The sequence below is a fragment of the Eucyclogobius newberryi genome, unplaced genomic scaffold, assembly GCF_026437365.1.
Source record: "Eucyclogobius newberryi isolate DKJ021-1_F unplaced genomic scaffold, fEucNew1.0.hap1 SCAF_2, whole genome shotgun sequence".
In the NCBI taxonomy this organism is placed as follows: Eukaryota; Metazoa; Chordata; class Actinopteri; order Gobiiformes; family Gobiidae; genus Eucyclogobius; species Eucyclogobius newberryi.
In genome coordinates, this window is record NW_027315834.1 from 18502538 (window position 1) to 18529633 (window position 27096).

Sequence of the window (27096 nt, forward strand, 5' to 3'; positions counted from 1 at the left end):
CTGTATTTAGCTCCGTCCATCTTCCCATCAACTCTGAAAAAAGCAGCCCCACAGCATGAGGCTGTGGGAATGATGTGTTCACTGATGCACTTTTCAGTTATTAATATTTTTAAAACCATATACAATTTTCCTTCAACTTCACAATTGTGTGCCACTTTGTACTGCTCTAGTCTTTCCCAAAAAATACCAATACAGCTTATTTAACTTTGTGGTCTTTACGTGGTAAAATGTGGAAACGTTCCAGGGGTATGGATACTTTTACAAGCCACTGTAGTCACACTGAACCACATGACACAACCTGCCGCAGCAATCATGGACTCCAACACATTCATAATTTGTTTCACCACATATATGCTTCAACACACATATTTGTTTTTGATTTATTTTTTCAAAAAAAAAAATTAAAGATGATTTCATGACATTACCTTCACGTCACAAATAAAACCATGCTTTTAATAATACAGCGCCATCATCCAACAAGTTTCGATAGATATTTCATAATATTCTTCACTTGCACATCTTCCTACATCTAATAATATCAGTCCACTTTATCTGCACACGGTCACATTTGATGCCTTTGGGCCAAGACAATATACCATTTAAGACCTTATTAAAGAGTTAAAGAGTTTGCGTAAAAAAAAAAAATCTTCTGACAAATACAGTCAAGCTCTTTAGTCCATAAAAAAAAAAAAAAAAAAATCTCATGTCTGGCAGCAAAGCAGTTTGTGAAAGACATTTCTGAACTCTGGGTTGAACACTGTGTAAATGATGGGGTTCACTGCGCTGTTGACATAACCCAGCCATGTTACCACGGAAATCAGAGTGGGACCGATGTGGCAGGACTGACACATCACTTTAGTGACATGAACTACGAAGAACGGAGTCCAGCAGGCCAGGAACACACCTAAGGATGATATATATTTAAAAAAACAGCTATTCACAGGCTCAAAGATTCGTAATCTAAATCAGTAATGGTAAAATATAGAACATGTAAGTGTGAGTGACAACTAATTCAAGTTAGATCCAAGCCAAGTCCATTTTAAATCATGTTTTCCACAGAGCTGACCTGTAACTTGGCCTGATAGCATAACTTGCTTGTCTCCATGGAGATAGATAAGATGTATGCCATACTGTGGACCAGGGATTTTGTTTATGGTCATGTTTTTACTCCTGAAACAAAAGCCTGGATAGAGAAGTGTTGAAGATATGGGTAGTGTTATATAAAAGAAAGAATTAGGCAGAATTAGGCAGATGTACAGCTAATGTATTTTATGAAGACTAAAACGCTCTTTAATTAGATGCAGATATCACACAATAGTCTCAGCTTACAATATATCTGTACAGGGACAAAACAGATTTAACTTCAATGCATGAAAAAAGCTTTACAATCAGCTGATTGCGCCTTGGACCCTGTAGCGAGACACATGCTGTGTGACATCAGCCCTTAAAGGCGGTATGGACGGTTTTTCGGCGATTTGAGAACGCAGGCGGAAGTGCGCATGCGCACTCCCCCGTGCGGACTGATACAACACACACGTGCGTTTGTTTATTAGCGCAACGGAGCGCATCGCATCTCTCGTCTCCCGTAGATTTCTGTCCACTTCTGCGTCAGCTCGAACTGTCTTTCATCCGTCTTCATTTTGCCCCGTACACTGAGGGAACTATATTATGATAGATCCATGCGCTTAGACACGCGGAAACGTGGGGACGAGCCTGACGCAGCTGCAGGTGAGCGGTAGGTGCGTTTTATGATTGATACGTGGCAGGACAATTGATTTATCCACGCCACGAGGAAATATGATAAAAAATTTGCTGAAAAAAATCGTCCATACCACCTTTAACAATCCCACCGTGGACCAGGATCCATTCCAAATGTTACATGGTGCACAGGAAGCAAGAAGCTACTGGAATGCTACAAAGGGTTTTGAAATATCTTGTACCCTGGTGCTCTTCAGATTATGGATTAGTCACGTGAACAAAACAAAAGCCGAGGCACTCGAAAAATTTAGCAAAATATTACAACAAATATTGAGTTTTGGCAAAAGGTTTCAAACAATGCCAGCAGGTTTCAGCCTTATTGGGCCTTACATGGTGCGCTGCTAAATTGGGGAAGTAATATGCTCAAAAGTTAAGTTATTCCTTTATCTGAGTGTTATCACAGCTTTTCACAAAGTTATTCTGTATGTGATGATTGAGATTAAATTTAGCTCTAGTGTGAAGCTGCTGGTGTGCCAGTAAAATGGTTTCCAGGGAGATCGTTTCTATTTTGGTTGTGTAGCTCGTAGCTTTGCTCCGTTAGGGAAAAACATGCAAACTCCAACTGAGAAGCACAATGTCTCATTTACACGTCGCGATTGTGGGCTTATCACCACAGGAAGAACATTTAAACTTAGAATCCGAATACCAGCTCAATCATAATGTCTCCATTCATTCGCATATTTGTCTGAATTGTTTTCGATTTATCGTTGACTTTTGAGTATTAACAGCGGTTATGCCGTTATTCTTTTACCTCTCTCAACATGTGTTGAGTGAATTACAAAAGATAAAATGTTTCTTTGCTTTTATGGCCTAATTTTAGTCCATGGAGCTTTTGTTTTGGTCAAATTAACTATTAGGCAAAATGGAAACTGAAAGTAATTTGTCAGTCGTTGCTGCGACTGAGCAGAGCAGAGCCAGCTTGTTTGCCAACAGCAGTTGGAGATTTGGGACACTTCAACTGCTGCATAACAATTCATTTCTTCAACATACAGACCCAGAAACATCTTATTTAAGAAGGGAAATGTAATCAGTGCAATTGTGTGATCATAAAGTCTGTATCAGTGATAAATGTTAGCGTAGCTGTAGTGTTCTTTTGTTTATCTGGTTCAACTAAATAATCTTTCACATTTTAGTTGTGTTTTGAGCTCCTACAGGTGAAAATGTCATTACTCACCCTTGACTCGCATGTGTTTTACCACACACTCCTTAAATTCAGAATGCTGTGAAGCAAAACCACAATATGAGAGGTCTTCCACTCGACTCACCTACTACCACTGGCAGGACTTTCATGGCTTTGCGCTCGCGGCCGCTCACTCTGCTGCTCTTGCTGTTTCTTCTTCCTCTTTTCCCGGCGTTGCTTTTGGAAAAGCATTTCCCTCGCCTGCTGCCATCCCTCCTCTCTGTCAGGTCAGCATCCGACACGCTGTCATTCTGCATTGTCATGGGGTCGCTCTCCATCACCACTGTGTCCCTGTCCGTCTCATCCGTTGGGGTAATGGAGGGAGTCAACTGGGAAATGGTGGAGGGCGAAGTCGGACTCAGACCAGGGTCCACTGCGTACACAACCTTTTCTTGACTTCCTGTTGTCGTGGTTTTAGTGCGACGTAGGGCAGAGTTTAAGCGTAAGGAGAGGCTGTGGCGATTGTTCCGTCCGGCCTGGGACCGTGAGCGCCCACTCCAACGCCTCAGCCCGCGAAACATCCAGTAATACAAGAAGAGCATGACGGGACAAGGCACAAAGAAGGAGCAGACAGAGGAGTAAACCACGAAGCGATCGTCCTCCAGTTTACACACGCTGGGGTCTCGTCCAGGTACCTGGTTCAGACCAAAGATGACAGGACTGGCCACGCCGAAAGACAAAGCCCAGGTGGCAGTGATGAGAGCCAGCTGCCGCACACTGAACTGGTTTCTGTTGTATTTAAGGGGCACCACCACTGCAATATACCTGAAACAATAAACAATAAATAATCAAGTGATATTTGACCATATACATTTGAATATGCTCAAATATACCACTAATTTCAAAGTCATCATAAAAAGTGTAGATAACAACATTCTAAATTGTAGAATGGGGGCAAAAGTGAAGTGGACCACAATGTGATTTTAATGGAGAAACTGGGATTAACCTGAGAATATCACAAAATATGATAAATCTAGTATTTTGGCAAATAAAAACCAGTCGGATCAGATGTGAGTGATAACAGAGCCATGCAGATTGTATTCACAATTGTATTTTACATTAAGAGATATGAGATAATGACAGACACATACCATTTTTGATGAAGGTAAAATCCTGATTTTTTATGTTTAATTGGACAAATATTGACAGAAATGTTGAGCCCACAATGTTAATTTACTTTAATTGTCACAATTTATGTGAAGCTCAAATACAATTTTGAGGCTATAAAAAATCAAAGTAAGCTCTGGAAATTCAAAATCGTTGCTTATTTTTTCTCATAGAGTTAAAACTATTAGCATCTGACATCAGTCAATCAAAATTTTGAACATTTTGATTAACTATATACCCAGGGGTATTTACGGCCCCGCAAGTTTTTCATAATGTTGTTTACTCTTTCTAGTTTTTTATTGTCTTAGCTATGGAACATGTGTCTGCACTTGTGTCCTTAATAAAGATCCCATGAAATTAATGGAAGAATACATTAAATTGCCTATATAGATCAACTGCAGAAGACAAATTTCCCTACAGGGACAATAAAGTGTACTTTAACCATAACCTTATATTTTACAGAAAAATGCTATATAAAGATAATAATTTGTTACACCAATGCTCGCAGCCCTCTGCACTTGCCTGGATTCAAATATGGCCCTCGGGGCAAAATAAAAAGTTTAGACTTCAGCTTTTTTTATCAGCTATTTGTGTGAAGCCATTTAATAGTTCCATAACAACAAAATAGTTGGTATTTTTATTTAACTGTACCTTCAAAACAACAATTTCATATATAAAAACTCACCGCACAAATCTTATTTACTCCCCATCAGATAACATTTAGGTCTTCTCATTTTGAAATTATAATCATCTCCACTGCCAATTACACCCCCTCACATTGACTGAGGTTATAATATCTTAATTAAAGATAAAATGGAGTGTTTTTCCTCCCATATGAATAGTTCTGATTAACTCTGCATGTATTTTCCTCACCTGTCCACGCTGATGGCACACAGGTTCAAGATGGAGGCAGTACACAGCATTACATCCATCGTCATCAGCGCGTCACAAATGGAAGTACTCAGGGTCCATATTCCTCCCATGAACTACCCAAATACAAATATATATGTAGAAACTGAAGATTAGCAACATTACATTTACATAAAAAAAACGTATTATCACTTTAAGCATCATAAAACTCACTTTTACTCTGTAAAAGTCTAATAGTTTCCAGTCTATAGTTACATGTATCTTCTCTGGCGTTCTTAGGAATATAAATTATTAAATTATGAGATTTATTAACAAAATACTCAACAAAAGTCTGTCTAATACTGGTTGTGATTGATACAATCATTACATTATTAAATACCATATTCATGTTAATGTACTCTACCCCATGTCAGCCTTTTGGATTAACTGTCCTTTTGGTTGTAATGTCCAAATCGCACTGTACGGTGTGAATTAGTGGATTTCTAGCAACAGATTTTATAAAAAAAAAAAGTTTTTAAGACACAATTTATTAAATGGATTTGTGAAAATATTACTTTATTCATTTTCAAATCCTTTTATGAAAACCTTTTGCAGTTTATATACACCTGTGAGTAACCTTCTGATTTAGCTTTACTGTGACTCTCCTGGTCCAACTGGCTGAAGTCAAGTGAATAATAAAAGTGAACTAAGGAGCTCTTAGTTATTTTTTATTGTTTTTTTTTTATTTTTGACTTATATAGGTTGACTTTATATAGGTTGTTTTATCGTTGTTTATTGTTTTGTGTGTACGGAACCACCAAAGCAAATGCCTATGTTTGTGAATTCTGTTCATTGACAATGGCAATAAACCTTTTCTGATTCTGATTCTGAGATTGGTTCTTATGATGCTCTAACCAATCAGAGAGTTAATTTTTATTATTCCCTTTACATTAACAGGATTCATTATTTTGAAAGAAAGATAACTTTTTTTTTTTTTTAATCAATTTAGCGTCAATCACTCTTATCATTATGGGCGATCCATGTGAAGGTGCAGACAGACCCTCCATGCACATCTGCACGTGCACACGCTCTCTGTTCCGTACCCTACCTGTCTGGGCACAGTGCTTGAGGTCTGCGTCTCTCTTTTATCTTGCTATCGCTGCTGACTGATCCTCATGTTTCTTTTTTTTTCTTTTTAAAGGATTTTTGGCCTGTTGGCTTTATTAGATAGGACAGCTTTAGTGTGAAATGGGGATGAGAGACAGGGGAGGACATGCAATACATTGTCGAAGCAGGGAATTAAACTCACAACACTGCAGCCGGCTACACTTGGAGCCTGGCATGTGTGCTGCCACCCTTACCACTCAACCACCGTGCAGCCCTGATGCTCATGTTTCATCTCTGATGTCCGCACTCCACAGCTGCAGTTCACTTTATCGTCTAACGCAGTGGTTCTTAACCTTTTTCAGCTGCGACCTCCAAAATCCCAATCATTGGCATTCATGACCCCAAACATTAAAGTAGACTTCCCTCAAAGTGATCAAGTAGCCTAAAGTCTCATGTTTGACTTTATTTTCACATATAGATAAATTAGCCTACGTTAATCTCTATCTACCACTTCATCTAAAGGGTGTGAAGACATTATTTAAAAAAAAATCCTCATATCATCTGGAGACCACCTGAAATCATTCCGCAACCCCTATGGGGGGCCCGACCATAGATCAATTACATTATCTGGATAGATATTGCTATCTTAAACCTGTCGTGAGCCGGCCCCAGTGACCAGTTAATCGGTACTGCAGCGAAAAAAATCCTCTTCTGCCCAGAGAGCATTTTTCCCATAGAGTGCAATGTAAAAGCTAACTGTTCATGTTTGGCTGACAGGCCAACTACAGCTCTCACTAATGTGGTGACAAGGAGTGTGGCGCGATCCAGGCCACCGGACCAAATTCAGAGCGATATTGCTGAGGCGACAGCCACTCAGTGAAAATCTTTTGACACACACTTGCATGGAATTGGTCGAGGTACAAAACATGCTTTTAATCACTCCCTCCCTTTGATACCTTCCGGTAAAGAGAACAGGGCTCAGGAGGGCGGGTTTGTCGCTGCAGGTGTGAGTGCACAGTAGGATGACAGACAGGTCAGCGGCAGCGCTGAGCAGAGAGAGAGAGAGAGAGGAGGGAGTGAGGGACATTCATGGCTCTATTAAATTATCTGGATAGGTATTGCTAGCTTAAACCTGTCGCAAGTCGGTCCCAGTGGCCAGGACAGGCCACGTCCAGCTATAACAAAGGTCTGATTTTGTGGCGTTTTTTGCTTATTTTCAGGTCATTCATTTTTTACTCTAAATCTTTAACTTCGGCTCACTCTTCTTCGTGCTGCTCCCCTGAAGGATTTTCAACACAGTTTCGGCTCGTTCTGCTCTACCAACTCTCGCTCTGATTGATCAAAGCGGACACACTCTGTGTGGGATAACAGCACTACTGTACATGTTCGGAGGACTGTGAATGACCGGATGTAGCTAAGCGCTAAAGGCTAAACCATGTATGTATTATATTGGGCTAAACTCTAATAGATCCATGGCTAAACTGGTGACACGCGCCAATGAGCATTCCCATTGGCTTATAACGGCAGCCATGTTGGATGACTGGGGCTTGGCAACACCCTATCCAGATTTTTGAATAGATCTATGGCTGCTCCGCTCTAGCAGCTCTCGCTCTGATTGGTCAGAGTGGTCATATGGTACGAGAGTCTGCTCACTTGATCCTGCTTCCAAGCCACACAGCCGCCAGATGTACCGAGTTGCTAATGGCTTAAGTGGCAACATGTGCTAGTGAGCACAGCCAATTGACTTCAATGGACAAGTCATTTTGCTTCCTGGGTGCTTGGAGGCATTACAGAGCCTGCACTTGTTTTATTGTTGCAGCACCCACAGGACAGGTGAGACTGGGAGTGGAAGTGTGTGCTCCATATCCACCGTACACGTCCTCTCTTTTCCCATGCCACTGTGACTCGATCCCCATCGTTCACAGTGAGGAGTCATTCAAATAAATTGAACGGTTCTTGAACGTCACATCACTAATGGAAAAGCTAAATCGAGAATTCGAGAGGCTCATCATAGAAGCTAATACAGTCTGCAAAAGTAAAAAAAGTTTTAAAATGCTTAAAATAAATGTATTTGTTGAATAATTTATTACATGTTCTTTTAAAAGTTTTTTAGAAGCTGTTTTAATACAAAATTTAAGGGGAAGAAAAACTCCTTTAGTTAAAGCTTTACTCCGTTTAACACGGCACTCAAGGTCCTATAGTTGGAGCATCGCTATATAAATATTTAAGATTGCAATATGACATTAATGCCAATTTTGTAAATCTCTGGTGCTTATAGACTTTGCACAACATTGTTTCCTAACATATATTTGCCATATATGACTCTAACCTCGGAGTAGACGTAGAGGGGCAGCACCAGCACAGCCAGCAGCAGATCCGCCACAGCCAGACTGAAGATGAAGTAGTTGGTGGCCGTTTTGAGGGAGCGCTCTGTGAGCACGCTCAGACAAACCAGGATGTTTCCCAGGATTATGACAATTATGAGAGGCACCCCCAAAATCAGGGCCAGATAGTTGTAGTCCACCAGGCCCATGTCCTCAGGGAGGCTCGCCAGGGTCACATTGTCCATGATGGAAGGCATGCACACATCAGCATCTGTAGCCCGGGAGTCTTCTGTCAACAGTCAATGCCACAAACACAGAAAAGTGCAGCTTGTTACGGCTCTTGTTACATGTCCCAGTGTTTATGCGTCTTCAGTGAATAAGCCTGGTCTCATTGTGATTCTGTTGATTTGAGTTTACTTGGCTGCCCCTGCAATGATATGATAAACAGGTTATGAAAAATATAGGCAGTATTTGACCAGACGTTGTATACAATAATTATTATTATTTTTTTTTTAATGTGTGTGTAAGCGCGTGCGTGTGGGTATGTTAAAAAAAAAATACAACTATATCTCACCCTCCGCGGGTGGTCTCTATTCATCCCCCTTCAAGCTCGGGTCCTCTACCAGAGGCCTGGGAGCTGGAGGGTTCTGCGCCGTATCTTTTCTGTTTCTAGCAATGCACTTTTCTGGACCGAGATGTCTGATGTTTTTCTTGGGATCTGCTCAAGCCATTCCTCCAGTTTGGGAGTCAATGCCCCAAGTGCTCCGATCACTATGGGCACCATCGATACCTTCACACTCCCGGCCTTCTCCAGCTCCTCTCTGAGGCCTTGGTATTTCTCATGTTCCTTTTTCCGGATGTTTCCATCCCATGGCACTGCAATGTCCGTCGCCCCTGGCAAGTACAGTGAACTAGCCCATGCCGAAGGCATGGATCATGCATACTTACTCCTGCTATGACAGAAATAGTCAACAATTAGTGAATGGGCGTAGCCCATTCACTAATTGTTGACAACAGCAGCGCGAAGCGCTGCATTCCTCCAAAAACCCTCCTGGCATCGTCCCGTACGCGAGAATCCATGCCGCAGGCATGGGCCATGCTTGTATCTGCTCAAATCAATGGAAGTCTATGGGGAGTGGGCGGGGCATCCCGACGGAATAGGGAGTGACGAGCGCGTAAGCGCTCGTAATGATGATTCCACCCCATGGCGGCATGGGGAAGGCTTAGAGCTTTCAAACGATGTATAATTTGTTGTTATAGTGGAAACGGCTATATTGTTTTTGCTAAAAATATTATTATTTTTAGGCCCGAGCCCCAGCAGGGGGAGGGCCTATTGCTCCCGCAACGCTGCCGAAGGCAGCGTTGCAACTGTCTGACCAAACATGCGGGCGCAGCCCGCATGTTTGGTACCCCGTCGCCCCTGGCAAGTACAGTGAACTAGCCCATGCCGAAGGCATGGATCATGCATACTTACTCCTGCTATGACAGAAATAGTCAACAATTAGTGAATGGGCGTAGCCCATTCACTAATTGTTGACAACAGCAGCGCGAAGCGCTGCATTCCTCCAAAAACCCTCCTGGCATCGTCCCGTATGCGAGAATCCATGCCGCAGGCATGGGCCATGCTTGTATCTGCTCAAATCAATGGAAGTCTATGGGGAGTGGGCGGGGCATCCCGACGGAATAGGGAGTGACGAGCGCGTAAGCGCTCGTAATGATGATTCCACCCCATGGCGGCATCGGGAAGGCTTAGAGCTTTCAAACGATGTATCATTTGTTGTTATAGTAAAAACGGCTATATTGTTTTTGCTAAAAATATTATTATTATTATTATTATTATTATTATTTTTCTTGTTCTTCTTCAGCGCTTTGATCTCTAATTTGACCCCCTGAACATGCTCAAAAACTCACCAAACTTTGCCCAAAATTCAGAATCGGCGAAAAATTTTATTTTTTCTGGGCCATTTTTTTTTCCGTTAAAAAATGGCGCGACAGCGCCACCGACAAAAGTCAAAATACATTGCGCCTACGGGAGACGCCCCGAGGTCAACTTTGGCGTAAAACTACGAAATTCGGGACACGCATTCCTCTCGTGAGGATAAACAAAAAAAATCATTGTGGCCACGCCCCCAAACTTACCCTATGGCCGCCATCTTCCTTTGAAAATGAAAACAAGCTGAGTTAGCCATTTTGTTTACGTCAAACTTTGACGAACTCCTCCTAGGGCGTTTTGCCCACCGACTTCAAAATCGGCGTACGTCCTCTGGACAAGTGGGGCATCTAAAGTTATTCAATTTTTTGAGATACCTTTTACGGTCTGTGTGCGGCGCAGCCGCAAAGTTGGACAACTTATTTTGGAATATTGCAGGTCTAAAAATTGCTCCCATTTGATCAAAACCAGTCCGATTAGGACCAAATTTGAATCAGTTGTTAAACTTTCTAGTTTGGACCAGTTTAGGCTGACAAAATTGACATGGCAGTGATAGCGCCCCCTACAGAGTGACCTTTAAATTAACATTGAAGGTCAAAAATTAGTTTTACCAAAATTGTCTAAACTTTACCCAAAATTCTATTTTGCCGTCCCGATCACAAAAGCCAATCACCAAAATGCCTAAATTTTTACGGCGTAGTCGTAGCGATGACAGAAACCTCCCATGTTATCCCTATGGGAAAACCACAAAATCTCTCAAATTACCACATTTTTATGTTTTACACTTTAACGAAGTCCTCCTAGTGCGTTTTGCCCACCAACCTCAAAATCGGTGTACGTCCTCTAGACAAGTGGTGTATCTAAAGTTATCCAAATTTTAAGGATAACTTTTACGGTCTTTGTGCGACGGAGCCGCAAACGTTTCCCAGAATTCTGACTATTTGGCCTTCAGAGTGGCCTATAAACAATAGAGTTTTTCCAAATGACATGATATTTTGAACAAAATTCTAATTTGCCATCCTGATCATAAAAGTATGAGAGCCAAAGTCATATTTTGTACGGCGTAACCGTAGCGTTGACAGAAACATCCCATGTTATCCTTATGGGAAAATCGCAGAATCGCTCAAATCACCACATTTTTACGCTTCACACTTTAACAAACTCCTCCTAGGCCGATTGCCCGATCAAGCTCATATTTGGGGAAAATCATCTACACAAACGGGGCATCAAAAGTTATCCATATTTTGATTTTAAGTGGTACGGTCTCTGTGCTGTGGAGCTGCAAATATACTGTCACAAATGGGAAAAACGCCAAATCCTTGAAATGTTCACATTTACGCTTCACACTTTAACAAACTCCTCCGTGGGCAATAGCTCGATCAAGCTTTACTTTGGGAAAAATCATCTACACAAGCGGGGCATCAAAAGTTATCCATATTTTTATTCCAAGTGCTACGGTCTCTGTGCGGCGGCGCAGCAAATTTGACTGACACTTGTGTTCATTTGCACTGGATTGGCCATGTCCAATGTGTCGCCGTCTGTCAAGTTCTTTTTTTATTCAACACACAATAAGGGCGCCATCTTTATCAAGTCAAAAGCGCAGAGTCGTAAGGCCGGCGGCCCGCGAGGGCCGTTGGATGCCGCTTGCGGCTTTAATTTTTCTTGTTCTTCTTCAGCGCTTTGATCTCTAATTTGACCCCCTGAACATGCTCAAAAACTCACCAAACTTTGCCCAAAATTCAGAATCGGCGAAAAATTTTATTTTTTCTGGGCCATTTTTTTTTCCGTTAAAAAATGGCGCGACAGCGCCACCGACAAAAGTCAAAATACATTGCGCCTATGGGAGACGCCCCGAGGTCAACTTTGGCGTAAAGCTACGAAATTCGGGACACGCATTCCTCTCGTGAGGATAAACAAAAAATATTATTGTGGCCACGCCCCCAAACTTACCCTATGGCCGCCATCTTCCTTTGAAAATGAAAACAAGCTGAGTTAGCCATTTTGTTTACGTCAAACTTTGACGAACTCCTCCTAGGGCGTTTTGCCCACCGACTTCAAAATCGGCGTACGTCCTCTGGACAAGTGGGGCATCTAAAGTTATTCAATTTTTTGAGATACCTTTTACGGTCTGTGTGCGGCGCAGCCGCAAAGTTGGACAACTTATTTTGGAATATTGCAGGTCTAAAAATTGCTCCCATTTGATCAAAACCAGTCCGATTAGGACCAAATTTGAATCAGTTGTTAAACTTTCTAGTTTGGACCAGTTTAGGCTGACAAAATTGAAATGGCAGTGATAGCGCCCCCTACAGAGTGACCTTTAAATTAACATTGAAGGTCAAAAATTAGTTTTACCAAAATTGTCTAAACTTTACCCAAAATTCTATTTTGCTGTCCCGATCACAAAAGCCAATCACAAAAATGCCTAAATTTTTACGCCGTAGTCGTAGCGATGACAGAAACCTCCCATGTTATCCCTATGGGAAAACCACAAAATCTCTCAAATTACCACATTTTTATGTTTTACACTTTAACAAAGTCCTCCAAGTGCGTTTTGCCCACCAACCTCAAAATCGGTGTACGTCCTCTAGACAAGTGGTGTATCTAAAGTTATCCAAATTTTAAGGATAACTTTTACGGTCTCTGTGCGACGGAGCCGCAAACGTTTCCCAGAATTCTGACTATTTGGCCTTCAGAGTGGCCTATAAACAATAGAGTTTTTCCAAATGACAATATATTTTGAACAAAATTCTAATTTGCCATCCTGATCATAAAAGTATGAGAGCCAAAGTCATATTTTGTACGGCGTAACCGTAGCGATGACAGAAACATCCCATGTTATCCTTATGGGAAAATCGTAGAATCGCTCAAATCACCACATTTTTACGCTTCACACTTTAACAAACTCCTCCTAGGGCGATTGTCCGATCAAGTTCATATTTGGAGAATATCATCTACACAAGCGGGGCATCAAAACTTACCCATATTTTGATTCTAAGTGCTACGGTCTCTGTGTGGCGGACCCGCAAATATATGTCAGAAATGGGAAAACAGCGAAATCTCTAAAATCACCACATTTTTACGCTTCACACTTTAACGAACTCCTCCTAGGCCGATTGCCCGATCAAGCTCATATTTGGGAAAAATCATCTAAACAAACGGGGCATCAAAAGTTATCCATATTTTGATTTTAAGTGGTACGGTCTCTGTGCCGTGGAGCTGCAAATATACTGTCACAAATGGGAAAAACGCCAAATCCTTGAAATGTTCACATTTACGCTTCACACTTTAACAAACTCCTCCGTGGGCAATAGCTCGATCAAGCTTTACTTTGGGAAAAATCATCTACACAAGCGGCATCAAAAGTTATCCATATTTTTATTCCAAGTGCTACGGTCTCTGTGCGGCGGCGCAGCAAATTTGACTGACACTTGTGTTCATTTGCACTGGATTGGCCATGTCCAATGTGTCGCCGTCTGTCAAGTTATTTTTTTATTCAACACACAATAAGGGCGCCATCTTTATCAAGTCAAAAGCGCAGAGTCGGAAGGCCGGCGGCCCGCGAGGGCCGTTGGATGCCGCTTGCGGCTTTAATTCTTTCTTCTTCTTTCTTCTCGGGACCAACCCCCCTATTTTTCACCCAGTGAACATTGACAAAAAGTCACAAAAATTTGCACACCTCTAAAAATCGTGCCTCTCTACATTCTGGCTATTTCCCTTTTCTGAAATAAAAAAAATTGGCGCGTCAGCGCCCCCAAATGTACCAAAAATGCACTGAGAGATGGGAAATGACCCAAAAAAAATCTGATCGTAGAATCATGAAATTTGGCGCAGAGGTAGATGGTGACAAGAGAAGTAAAAAATATTATTACGGCAACGCCGTCCGCCCAACCAAATGTCGGCCATATTGCTTCAAAAATGGCTAAACATGACTTCGGAGTTTTTCCAAACGTCGTACTTTTACGAACTCCACCCAGGGCGTTGGCCCTAAAAAGCTGAAATTTGGTGAAAATGCTACTGAGGAGTGGGACATCAAAAGTTATCCAAATTACATTGATACCGGTCACGGTCTCTGTGCGGCGAAGCCGCAAACTGTAGCAAGAATTTCAGAAATCTCCCAAATTTAACATTTCTGCCGTTTGCGCCGATAAAGTCGCAGAGGTAGATGGTGACAAGAGAAGTAAAAAATATTATTACGGCAACGCCGTCCGCCCAACCAAATGTCGGCCATATTGCTTCAAAAATGGCTAAACATGACTTCGGAGTTTTTCCAAACGTTGTACTTTTACGAACTCCTCCCAGGGCGTTAGCCCTAAAAAGCTGAAATTTGGTAAAAATGCTACTGAGGAGTGGGACATCAAAAGTTATCCAAATTACATTGATACCTCTCACGGTCTCTGTGCGGCGAAGCCGCAAACTGTAGCTAGAATTTCAGAAATCTCCCATATTTAAAATTTCTGCCGTTTGCGCGGATAAAGTCCGAATTGCGTCAAATTAGAATCAGTTGTTAAACTCTTTGCCCTAAACCTACTTGAAGTGAAATAAATTCATTTGGCGCCACAGCGCCCCCTACATATTTTATATGGAGGTTAAATGTTTAGTTTTGCGAAATTATATGAAATTTGACACACAACTCAATTTTAGCATCCCCATCAAAAAAGTCAATGAGACCCATGTCATAATTGTTATGGCGTTGCCGTAACGATGACCGAAACCTTTCATGTTATTCCAATGGGGAAATCGCCAGAACATGTTTACACTTTAGACTTTCACAAACTCCTCCCAGGGCGTCAGCCCTATTAACCTGAAATTTGGTGAGACTCATCTTCAGGACCATCAAAAGTTATCCACATTTTTATTCAAAGAGTCACGGTGTCTGTGCGGCAAAGCCGCACATTTTGCCAAGAATTCAAAATAAAATAGCTTTTTGATGGTAAAACTAAGGGGAGAAGATGTGACAGCGTCACAGATTCAGCAGTAGGCGTAATAAAAGGACAATTGGGGCGCGTTAGCGCCCCCTCCTCTTGCGGTGTGGCGGCGGTGTGGCAGCGGCGTGGCGGCGGCGTGGCGAGGGCCGATCATTGCCGCTTGCGGCTATATTTATTGTTACTATTATTATTTCAATCCAACACACATGTGTTAATGTATTTAAACAAACTAGTTGAGGATGATTATCACAAAAGTGCAGATATATCACTTTTTCTTTTTTAATCAGCTCTTACTTCTCTTTTTCAATACATACGATATAATATGATATACATATTTTGCATATCTTCAAAACAACATTCACAATACTGTTGAATGTTGATGTATTGTCCTCCTAATAAGTAGTGTTATAATGACATGGCTCAATTGACTTCAAAAATAAGAAGACACAGTAGAAGAGGGTTAAGATTTACATTGGTATAACACAGTTTAATGGATGGTAAAGTGATATTCATTGCCTCAAGTTGGGCTTGAGCACATATCCATGTATGGAATGAGGTTGTGATAAATGTCAACTGTATTGTTTTGGTCAAGTGGCTCTTTAGATCAGTGTGCTAAAGCCTCTGATGCTCAGACAGCTTCACATTACGGTATATCAGAGCGTTTCCATGGCAGGAGCAAACACAAACAGATCCCTGTTTGTTTCTTCACATACACATTTGAAAAATGAATGCATCTGAAATAGTTTGTAAAGCCTTTGTGGCGCTTTCAAACAAATACAAACAGCAAACTATTTAAATTTACTAGTGCTTTTTCAGACACTGAGATTTTCCATCTCAGCGCTAAAAATGTCTTTGAGCAAATAAGGTCATACTTTATTACATTACTGGTACTTTTGCAAGCCTTCGTAAATCATTTATTCAATCTATGATATAAGATTTAACAGGACTATAGAGTAAGTTTGGTAGAACTTGAGGTAACTATTACATTGTTATGATTAAATTTGTGGCATTATTCACACAACAAACAAGGATTACCCATAATACATGCATTACATTGTTTGAATGCCCAACACAATCTACAGTTTATTTATTTATTTTATTTTGAATATAAAATAACAAAACCAAAACCGGGCAGGGCCAAAGAGAAACCAAATAAGTAAAAAATGAAATGAAGGGGTGACATTCAAAGAAAAGAAGGTTGAAGCAAATTAGGTCCAAAATAAATGTCCAGCATCCAAAAGTGATTTTTTTTTCCTGAGCGCACACATTTTCCCATTCCTTGTCCATCAATACGAAATTGCCCTCTCTTTCCCATTTAACCTTTATATATTTAGTGAAAGTGAAAAATGTTATGGATTTAAATGCCTTTATAAATATTTCAGTCAAAGGGCATATAATGGGTGTTATTTTATTTTATTTCTTGATTGTAATAATTATATTTAAATATAGCCGCAAGCGGCAATGATCGGCCCTCGCCACGCCGCCGCCACGCCGCAAGAGGAGGGGGCGCTAACGCGCCCCAATTGTCCTTTTATTACGCCTACTGCTGAATCTGTGACGCTGTCACATCTTCTCCCCTTTGTTTTACCATCAAAAAGCAATTTTATTTTGAATTCTTGGCAAAATGTGCGGCTTTGCCGCATAGACACCGTGACTCTTTGAATAAAAATGTGGATAACTTTTGATGGTCCACCCCTGAAGATGAGTCTCACCAAATTTCAGGTTAATAGGGCTGACGCCCTAAGAGGAGTTTGTGAAAGTCTAAAGTGTAAACATGTTCTGGCGATTTCCCCATTGGAATAACATGGGAGGTTTTGGTCATCGTTACGGCAAAGCCATAACAATTATGACATGGGTCTCATTGACTTTTTTGATGGGGATGCCAAAATTGAGTTGTGTGTCAAATTTCATATAATTTCGCAAAACTAAATATTTAACCTCCATATAAAATCTGTAGGGGGCGCTGTGGTGCCAAATTAATTTATTTCACTTCAAGTAGGTTTAGGGCAAAGAGTTTAACAACTTATTCTAATTTGACGCAATTCGGACTTTATCTGCGCAAACGGCAGAAATGTTAAATTTGGGAGATTTCTGAAATTCTTGCTACAGTTTGCGGCTTCGCCGCACAGAGACCGTGACCGGTATCAATGTAATTTGGATAACTTTTGATGTCCCACTCCTCAGTAGCATTTTCACCAAATTTCAGCTTTTTAGGGCCAACGCCCTGGGTGGAGTTCGTAAAAGTACGACGTTTGGAAAAACTCCGAAGTCATGTTTAGCCATTTTTGAAGCAATATGGCCGACATTTGGTTGGGCGGACGGCGTTGCCGTAATAATATTTTTTACTTCTCTTGTCACCATCTACCTCTGCGCCAAATTTCATGATTCTACGATCAGATTTTTTTTGGGTCATTTCCCATCTCTCAATGCATTTTTTGGTACATTTGGGGGCGCTGACACGCCAATTTTTTTTATTTTAGAAAAGGGAAATAGCCAGAATGTAGAGAGGCACGATTTTTAGAGGTGTGCAAATTTTTGTGACTTTTCGTCAATGTTCACTGGGTGAAAAATAGGGGGTTGGTCCCGAGAAGAAAGAAGAAGAAAGAATTAAAGCCAACGGCCGCCGGCCTTCCGACTCTGCGCTTTCGACTTGATAAAGATGGCGCCCTTATTGTGTGTTGAATAAAAAAAGAACTTGACAGACGGCGACACGTTGGACATGGCCAATCCAGTGCAAATGAACACAAGTGTCAGTCAAATTTGCTGCGCCGCCGCACAGAGACCGTAGCACTTGGAATAAAAATATGGATAACTTTTGATGCCCCGCTTGTGTAGATGATATTTCCCAAAGTAAAGCTTGATCGCGCTATTGCCCACAGAGGAGTTCATTAAAGTGTGAAGCGTAAATGTGAACATTTCAGAGATTTCGCTGTTTTCCCATTTCTGACATATATTTGCGGGTCCGCCACACAGAGACCGTAGCACTTAGAATCAAAATATGGATAAGTTTTGATGCCCCGCTTGTGTAGATGATATTCTCCAAATATGAACTTGATCGGACAATCGCCCTAGGAGGAGTTCGTTAAAGTGTGAAGCGTAAAAATGTGGTGATTTGAGCGATTCTATGATTTTCCCATAAGGATAACATGGGATGTTTCTGTCATCGCTACGGTTACGCCGTACAAAATATGACTTTGGCTCTCATACTTTTGTGATCAGGATGGCAAATTAGAATATTGTTCAAAATATCATGTCATTTGGAAAAACTCTATTGTTTATAGGCCACTCTGAAGGCCAAATAGTCAGAATTCTGGGAAACGTTTGCGGCTCCGTCGCACAGAGACCGTAAAAGCTATCCTTAAAATTTGGATAACTTTAGATGCCCCACTTGTCTAGAGGACGTACACCGATTTTGAGGTCGGTGGGCAAAACGCACTAGGAGGACTTCGTTAAAGTGTAAAACATAAAAATGTGGATATTCGAGAGATTTAGCGGTTTTCCCATAGGGATAACATGGGAGGTTTATGTCATCGCTACGACTACGCCGTAAAAATTAAGGCATTTGTCTGATTGGCTTTTTTGATCGCGACGCCAAAATAGAATTTTGGGTAAAGTTTAGAAAATTTTGGTAAAACTAATTTTTGACCTTCAATGTTAATTTAAAGGTCACTCTGTAGGGGGCGCTATCGCGGCCATTTCAATTTTGTCATCATAAACTGGTCCAAACTAGAAAGTTTAACAACTGATTCAAATTTGGTCCTAATCGGACTCGTTTTGATCAAATGGGAGCAATTTTTAGATCTGCAATATTCCAAAATAAGTTGTCCAACTTTGCGGCTGCGCCGCACACAGACCGTAAAAGGTATCTCAAAAAATTGGATAACTTTAGATGCCCCACTTGTCCAGAGAACGTACGCCGATTTTGAAGTCGGTGGGCAAAACGCCCTAGGAGGAGTTCGTCAAAGTTTGACGTGAACAAAATGGCTAACACAGCGTGTTTTCATTTTCAAAGGAAAATGGCGGCCATAGGGTAAGTCTGGGGGCGTGGCCACAATGATTTTTTTTTTTGTCCTCACGAGAGGAATGCGTGTCCCGAATTTCGTAGCTTTACGACAAAGTTGACCTCGGGGCGTCTCCCATAGGCGCAATGTATTTTGACTTTTGTCGGTGGCGCTGTCGCGCCATTTTTTTACGAAAAAAAAAATGGCCCAGAAAAAACAAAATTTTTCGCCGATTCTGAATTTTGGGCAAAGTTTGGTGAGTTTTTGAGCATGTTCAGGGGGTCAAATTAGAGCTCAAAGCGCTGAAGAAGAACAAGAAAAAATATAGCCGCAAGCGGCAATGATCGGCCCTCGCCACGCCGCCGCCACACCGCCGCCACGCCGCAAGAGGAGGGGGCGCTAACGTGCCCCAATTGTCCTTTTATTACGCCTACTGCTGAATCTGTGACGCTGTCACATCTTCTCCCCTTTGTTTTACCATCAAAAAGCTATTTTATCTTGAATTCTACCGTGACTCTTTGAATGAAAATGTGGATAACTTTTGATGGTCCTGAAGATGAGTCTCACCAAATTTCAGGTTAATATGTCTAACGCCCTGGGAGGAGTTTGTGAAAGTCTAAAGTGTAAACATGTTCTGGCGATTTCCCCATTGGAATAACATGAAAGGTTTCGATCATCGTTACGGCAACGCCATAACAATTATGACATGGGTCTCATTGACTTTTTTGATGGGGATGCCAAAATTGAGTTGTGTGTCAAATTTCATATAATTTCGCAAAACTAAACATTTAACCTCCATATAAAAGCTGTAGGGGGCGCTGTGGCGCCAAATGGATTTATTTCACTTCAAGTAGGTTTAGGGCAAAGAGTTTAACAACTGATTCTAATTTGACGCAATTCGGACTTTATCTGCGCAAACGGCAGAAATTTTAAATATGGGAGATTTCTGAAATTCTAGCTACAGTTTGCGGCTTCGCCGCACCGAGACCGTGAGAGGTATCAATGTAATTTGGATAACTTTTGATGTCCCACTCCTCAGTAGCATTTTCACCAAATTTCAGCTTTTTAGGGCCAACGCCCTGGGAGGAGTTCGTAAAAGTACGACGTTTGGAAAAACTCCGAAGTCATGTTTAGCCATTTTTGAAGCAATATGGCCGACATTTGGTTCGGGGGACGGCGTTGCCGTAATAATATTTTTTACTTCTCTTGTCACCATCTACTTCTGCGCCAAATTTCATGATTCTACGATCAGATTTTTTTTGGGTCATTTCCCATCTCTCAATGCATTTTTGGTACATTTGGTGGCGCTGACGCGCCAATTTTTTTTATTTTAGAAAAGGGAAATAGCCAGAATGTAGAGAGGCACGATTTTTAGAGGTGTGCAAATTTTTGTGACTTTTCGTCAATGTTCACTGGGTGAAAAATAGGGGGGTTGGTCCCGAGAAGAAGAAGAAGAAGAAGAAGAAGAAAGAAAGAAAGAATAATATTCCGATGCGAAAACAATGTTTCCCATTTTTCAAATATCATAAACTATACATTTTCGGAAAGCGCTCGCGCTTTCCTACCTCATGGTGTGGGTCCCTGGTCACTGACGGGTACTTTCGATAATTTTGAGTGGGCTCCGCCCACTTTGTGTTTTTGGCCCTCTATACAGTAATAATGTTCAATTTTTGCATTACATGCTTATATGCACGGAACATGCAAGAGATGGGGAACGTATTCGTGAGCTACTTAGCGCAAATGAGTGCTTTATATGGGGATGACGACCGCGAAATGTAAAGTGCTCGTTTAGTGCGAACTTTTGCACGGGCTTCGCCCGTTTACAACGGTAATGTTCCATTTTCCTACAACTAATTAGTATGCACGGGGCGTGCATGAGTGGAGGAGTGCGTTAGTGAGTGTTTGGAAGTGGGCGAGCGCTTCGCGCTCGATTTCGTGCGCACTACGTGCGCACTTTCGCAGCCGTGCTTCGCACGGCCTTACGAGATTAATAGGCCTCTCGCCAGCTTGTGGCGCTCGGGCCTAATAATAAAAATAAAAATAATAATATTTTTAGCAAAGACAATATAGCCGTTTCCACTATAACAACAAATGATACATCGTTTGAAAGCTCTAAGCCTTCCCGATGCCGCCATGGGGTGGAATCATCATTACGAGCGCTTACGCGCTCGTCACTCCCTATTCCGTCGGGATGCCCCGCCCACTCCCCATAGACTTCCATTGATTTGAGCAGATACAAGCATGGCCCATGCCTGCGGCATGGATTCTCGCGTACAGGACGATGCCGGGAGGGTTTTTGGAGGAATGCAGCGCTTCGCGCTGCTGTTGTCAACAATGAGTGAATGGGCGTAGCCCATTCACTCATTGTTGACTTTTTCTGTCATAGCAGGAGTAAGTATGCATGATCCATGCCTTCGGCATGGGCTAGTTCACTGTACTTGCCAGGGGCGACGGGGTACCAAACATGCGGGCACAGCCCGCATGTTTGGTACATTTTCGGAAAGCGCTCGCGCTTTCCTACCTCATGGTGTGGGTCCCTGGTCATTGACGGGTACTTTCGTTAATTTTGAGTGGGCTCCGCCCACTTTGTGTTTTTGGCCCTCTATACAGTAATAATGTTCAATTTTTGCATTACATGCTTATATGCATGGAACATGCAAGAGATGGGGAACGTATTCGTGAGCTACTTAGCGCAAATGAGTGCTTTATATGGGGATGACGACAGCTTCGCGGCCGTCATCTCAATGTAAAGTGCTCGTTTAGTGCGTACTTTTGCACGGGCTTCGCCCGTTTACAACGGTAATGTTCCATTTTCCTACTACTAATTAGTATGCACGGGGCGTGCATGAGTGAAGGAGTGCGTTAGTGAGTGTTTTGAAGTGGGCGAGCGCTTCGCGGCCTTACGAGATTAATAGGCCTCTCGCCAGCTTGTGGCGTTCGGGCCTAATAATAAATATATATTATATAATAATTTGTAAATACCTACAAAAGTCCTGTTTTTTTTTTTTTTACAATCATTATCAAGGAAATGCATCACTTTAGGTATGGAAATCTCTGGCTTGGTCAGAAACAAGGCAATTTTATGTTCCATCCCATAAATTTTAACAGCATGGAATGTTTCCGACTGTCGAATATTGGGCCAATGGTTCCAAATACAAAGCGAACAAGAGGGGGGACCAAGTACATCCCTACCTCACCCCTCAGTCAAGTGACCGTTAATTAAATTCTTGATGTTGGACTGTCGTAAAAAGCCCCAATATTTTCTATCATTAAATCATCTATTTGGAAATTTGCGCAGCACATTAAATACAATAATGCCAGCTAACAGAGTCAACAGCTTTCTCACCATCCACAGTTATTATTACAGCCTTGTTTTGTTGTTTTTATATAGGGTTATGTGTAAAGATCATCCTATGTTGTCTTGTGTCCTTTGTTAATAAATCATGTCTGATCCTTATTAATTTGATTTGGGAGAATTTGATTTAAAAAAGATGATGTATATACGATTGTCCACGTTCAGAATTGAGATTTGTCTGTATGAGACACAGTGGCTCCTTCTCCTCTTCAGGTACCAATGATATGATTCCTTCCAACTCAGAGGGAACCAAGCTTTTTTAACAGCCCAGTTAACCGTTGATAAGAGCAGGGGAGTGAGTGTGTAATACTTTATACCTCTGAGGTGACTCCCTGGAGATTTATTGTTTTTTAGTAAAACTATTTTAGCACTTTGAATTTTTATCTTATATCTTTTTGACAAATATTTATGTCTTTAGAAAACCTATCATTCATAGTAGATATTTTCATATTGTAAAAATATTACCAAATCCAGTCCAAAATAGTGTTCTTTTATGAGTAACTCAAAAGGTCCCATATTTCTGTCCAGCTATTTGTTTCCATTTATGTTCCAGAATGTATTATTTTAAATGTTGCATTAAGATGCAGTAATCATCCATAAGCTTCCTTCTACCTTGTTTTGTTTTGATGAAACGTACCGTTCAAATAAATGTAATTGTTTTTTGTGCACTTGCCATTTACAAAGGGCAAGTCAATCATTCAGAATAATGATATGTAGAGATCACAGTGACTCTGAGAACAATCATCTACTACCAGTCCTCTGTAACAGTCAGGTTTAGTACGCCTCAGCCTTACTATGACCAGCCTAACCAAAAAACTACCAGAACCAGCCTGAAGGTGTTTGGAAACCAAATGACAGTAATTAGTACAATCATTCAGAGTGTCTATGATGCCGTGACAAAAGGCTACATGGCTTTTTCCTTGATTTACTGCAGCACAGCATGAAGCTGTAAGTGGGCCCACACTGCTAAACCTTATCAGTACTATGGTTGGGATATTTTATGTTATAATTCAGAGCCAAGTGGGCTGAACGCTTTGACGATAATTGCTGTAGGTAGTGGTGGAGGAGCTGTGTTTTGTTGCCTTTGCTGTTACCTAAAGCCTGTTCCTACACAGTATGTCTCCCATTCACTAACAAAGATGCCATCACTCACAGAACCCCTGCAGTATAATACTACTAGCATTCAGTGTACAAATACACCCTCACATATGTTTTGTTTTTTGTTGTAGATTTATTTCATTTTTCTATGTTTAAAAATCCCTCTAATGAAGCCACCACCATGGTACTGCTTCACCGCACACAAGTACACAGAAGGTTGAAAAATATGACTTTTGCTAGACAATAGCTACATAGCAAACAACAGTGCCTCTTTCGCGTATTTGTATTTTGAGGGTAATGTAATGTAATTTGGAACAGCATGTTTTGATCGATCTTCACATGAACCGATAAATGACAGGTCCTGTTTCCACCACGATGGCAACAGCTAACTGAGCACTGTATGTAAAACTGGCTCAACTTGGTTTTCAGGGAAATAGAATCATTTAAATACAAAAAACAGACTACCAGTACAACATTTTCAGATTTACTGCACCGCGTTACTTTTCTTGTGGAGGGTTTGACACCTGCTTGTCTCCACAGAGAGGTTGCTTTACCAAGACTGTAACACGGTATGGCATTAACATTCTTACTGTGGACGAGGTCCCCATCTGACCTGTACCTTGGCCTGGTCATACCTCCCTTTTGGCTCCATGGAGATAGAGACCTTCATTGCAATACTCTGGAACATTCCAGGCTAAGCAGACAGCAAATAATCCCCCCCTAAAGTCACATAGCTTTTAACATCTGCCTTAATTTGTTCAGTATTGTGCACATCTTGCATCAGTTGAAAGTTATCTCTAAATATCATGAGTACAGTGCTCGGATCATTTCCCTCTGTTTTAATTAGTGTTTCATCAACTTTTCTACAAACCTTTATTGTGTCCTTTGGTGTTGCTGAAACATCGCCGCCACGTCGCATAACTCTTTACCTTTCATAGTCTCCTGTGAAATGGAATCATTTCCACATTTTCTCAGAGTGGCTTGCAGACTAAAAGTGGCCTGCTACACAGAAAGGCGTTTGATGACCAGAACATGGCATTGTGCAGTGTAAAGTGACATTATTCTAACAGGTGCCACATCAGCCAGGACGACTCGGTAATGATGATGATCATGTGTCATCAGACCTTCACATACACGCACGCGGCTGTGGCCCTGGGCTGCTCATGTGCTAATGATTTCATTCGTGTCAACTCTCCAACCATTACCTACACATTTACCTTGTCAGTCAGCCCAATATGGCTGCAAGCACATAACTCAATTAAAGTAGAGCCATAAACCTTCTTGCCTGCATTTTTGTGAGTGGTACTATAAATATGTATCTATTTCTGTCTTTAAATTTGAAGCCCAGCATTTTTTTATGTAGCCAATAAATGAAACATCTTGTTTGAGAAATACATTTGGAGAACTCATTGTTTTGATAAAAATAATAAAACATGTTTTATTGAATTTGCATTTGGGGGGTTGTATACTGAGATGAAGGTCCTACTTCTATTTTATTGACATAAAACACAAAAAACATGACACCCATCAACCTCTTTCATCTTAGCTTCTCCTTGTGTGGATTGAGTATAATTTTACACACACTAGACTCAGATACACCTTGTCACATCTGAATTGTATATAATTAAGTTGAAGTCTTCCCTCATTTGGTGCAGTGAAGTGAGCTCCAGCTGTCTTGTGTTTGTGACCAAAAGGGGCCTGTCATTTCTGAAATAACAGGCCTCATCTTCTGAGACAGAGAAGACACACATTAAGACCCTCTTCGCTACGAAACCATAGCAACTGCCCATAAGATGTTTACCACTGTGTTGAATTATGGGTCTTAATCAGAGTTTACCACCTGGAGGTGCTTGGCGGGAAGTTAAGCCAGTGTTTCACATACTTCAAATATTATTAATTTTAGTTTATTCCTAATCCTTCATTGTAATTCAGTGAGTTCCCAGTAATTTATAGGTGACCTGTCTGTACTGAGTGTCCACGAGGAGCTCATCTGGGATTGGCCAATTCGTTATTACATTATGATATCTATGAGCTGTTATAGAGGAAGGGAGCCAATCATGAATTAATCTGCAGAGCCAGGTGTTGCGCAGTGGGGTGGTTATGAGGTCAGCAGGTCAGCGTGACTGAGAGGACCAGCACAACACAAAACACCATGTAGGGATTAGGGCAGGAGAGGCAGTCAAATCAAGAAATCTGCCAATGATTCATTCAAACACCCACCAATAAGGTGTGCAAGTTTTAGGTCCTTTGAATACAAAATATTACTGTACAAAAACATTAAAAATACAAAATGTAATCCCACATTTGTCTAGGGTGTTCCATCCAAGAAAAAGATTCAAAGGTTTAAAAAAAAAAAAAAAAAAGTCAGTGTCGAGATAGTAGTAATAAAATCATCCGCCCCCAGCTAACCTAATTCACTTCTTTCTTACATTACCTCATGCTCAGATCTCATCAATATTAGGTCCTTTGCTTATCACTTTTAACAGCATCATATTCCCAAACTTGGCACATTGTAATTTTGAAATTTCCTTTTTTTACTTTGAATGTGTAAGGTTTGGCATAGGTTTCATCTTTACCAGATTCCATTCTTAGTTTTAAGATAAAGAGAAACAGTTCACTAACACTGTCTAAAAAAGAAATAAAAACTGTCTTTTCATTGACTGCATATTTTAAATTCAAAGAATATAAATTAAAACAGACTGACACTTACTTGTAGAATGAAGAACTCCATAAGCTCTGCATCCTTTAGTCATTTTCTTGTCTGTAGTTCTCCATTAGCGATCTAACATTTGCCAAAATGTAGACAAGATTGTATCCAGCGTGGGGCAAAACTCTCTCTCTATCTACCTCGGTTCCCATCCAAACTTTTTATTGGACTGACACAAAGGACCCAGTAGATTGCTTTCTGTGTGTGTCCGCCCCTCACTATTGTCCTGCACTCTGATTGGCTGATGGCTCAGCTCATGTGAAAGCTTTATTTACTCACTTTCTCTCCCCCAACTACTATGTGTGCATCATGTCTCAGTGTTTGAGAGGTGTTTTCATGTGACATTTCTTCATAGAGGAGAGACAAATAGTATTATTCACTTGGCTGTAGAAAATTATATGTTAAAGAGATAAAAGAAGGGCCATTTTTAGAGTAAAAATAAATGGATAAAACATGAGCATATTCATTGCTTCTCCATACACTGGTGTAGGGATCTGCAGATGACCTGTGAATGTTGCCATGGTGACAGGAATGCAGGAGTAAGGTTGTATCATTTATACAGGGAAAATACAAAAAGAGAAAAGTTCTCTTTTTCATGGGTTCCCTGTTAAAACACAAAATAAACAACAAACAAACATGGGATACTAAAACACAAATAAAACAATTAATAAAATGAACCAATACATGAAAACACATTTAAATATACAACATGAGATACAATTGCACAAAAAAGTGCATTGGCACTGTGGGTAGTC

At 41.0% G+C, this 27096-nt stretch overlaps 1 protein-coding gene across 2 annotated transcripts; it reads right to left on the reverse strand.

Moving 5' to 3' along the window:
* Nucleotides 1–535: 535 nt before the first annotated feature.
* drd4-rs (dopamine receptor D4 related sequence) lies at nt 536–26493 on the reverse strand. 2 transcript variants are annotated; one of them, XM_072454834.1, is made up of 5 exons: nt 26345–26493; nt 8331–8614; nt 4919–5031; nt 3024–3703; nt 536–904 (listed from the first exon to the last, which is right to left on the reverse strand). In XM_072454834.1, exons 1-5 carry the CDS (start codon nt 26385–26387, stop codon nt 702–704), a joined length of 1323 nt encoding a protein of 440 aa, XP_072310935.1. In that variant the 5' UTR covers nt 26388–26493; the 3' UTR covers nt 536–701. The 2 variants fall into 2 exon arrangements, with proteins under 2 accessions (XP_072310935.1, XP_072310936.1); XM_072454835.1 differs by having other exon boundaries at nt 8331–8752; nt 26345–26485.
* Nucleotides 26494–27096: the final 603 nt, after the last annotated feature.